A 679-nucleotide genomic window follows, 5' to 3' on the forward strand; every position below is an offset into this window, starting at 1 on the left:
GCTCCTCTCCTGTCCCCAACCCCATACCGTGTCCCCCCCGTGTCCCCCTGTGTCCCCAGCCCCTCTCCTGTCCCCCCAGAACCGGACGCCGCTGATGTTCCAGCGCATGGAGCCCCCGTCCCCAACACAAGAGGGGACCCCGGGGCCGGACGCGGCGCCCACGGCCGAGCCGGGCGCGGGGCTGTAAGTGTCACCCCCTCCCCAACTCCTGCCCCCACCCCACTGGGGGGATGATGGGGGGGCTGAGCCGCCTGTGCCCCCCCCCTTTCCCCAGGGCCACGCGCGAGGGGGGCCTGAAGGAGAGTCAGTCCTGGGTCACCCAGCGCGCCCAGGAGATGTTCCAGAAAACGGGGACCTGGAGCCCCGAGCGGGGACACCCCGAGGACGTCCCCAACAGCCGCCCCAACTCCCAGGTGAGGGGCTGCGTCCCCCCGGGGTCCCACCAGCCCCGGCTGGACCCGTGTCCTTCTGTCCCCTGTGTCCCTGGGGGTTCCCTGAACCCCATCTCCCCTCTGTCCCTCTGTGCCCCATCTCCCCAGGGGTCCCCTGAACCCCATCTCCCCCATGTCCCTCTGTGCCCCATCTCCCCAGGGGTCCCTTGAACCCCATCTCCCCCCTGTCCCTCCAATTCCCGTGTCCCCAGGGGTCCCCAAGCCCCATTTCCCCCATGTCCCTCTGG

At 70.8% G+C, this 679-nt stretch overlaps 1 protein-coding gene across 1 annotated transcript in view; it reads left to right on the plus strand.

Moving 5' to 3' along the window:
- The window catches only part of CACNA1A (calcium channel, voltage-dependent, P/Q type, alpha 1A subunit), a gene marked incomplete at both ends in the record, with an annotated part of 44,521 nt that overhangs the window by 38,840 nt on the left and 5,002 nt on the right, over window positions 1-679 (plus strand). Inside the window, 2 exons of the mRNA XM_014958010.1 lie at window positions 80-183; window positions 275-425. Coding sequence (XP_014813496.1) covers window positions 80-183; window positions 275-425 — 255 coding nt within the window. The remainder of the gene's footprint in view (window positions 1-79; window positions 184-274; window positions 426-679) is intronic.

The sequence above is a fragment of the Calidris pugnax genome, unplaced genomic scaffold (assembly GCF_001431845.1).
Source record: "Calidris pugnax isolate Ruff unplaced genomic scaffold, ASM143184v1 scaffold399, whole genome shotgun sequence".
NCBI classification, from domain to species: Eukaryota; Metazoa; Chordata; class Aves; order Charadriiformes; family Scolopacidae; genus Calidris; species Calidris pugnax.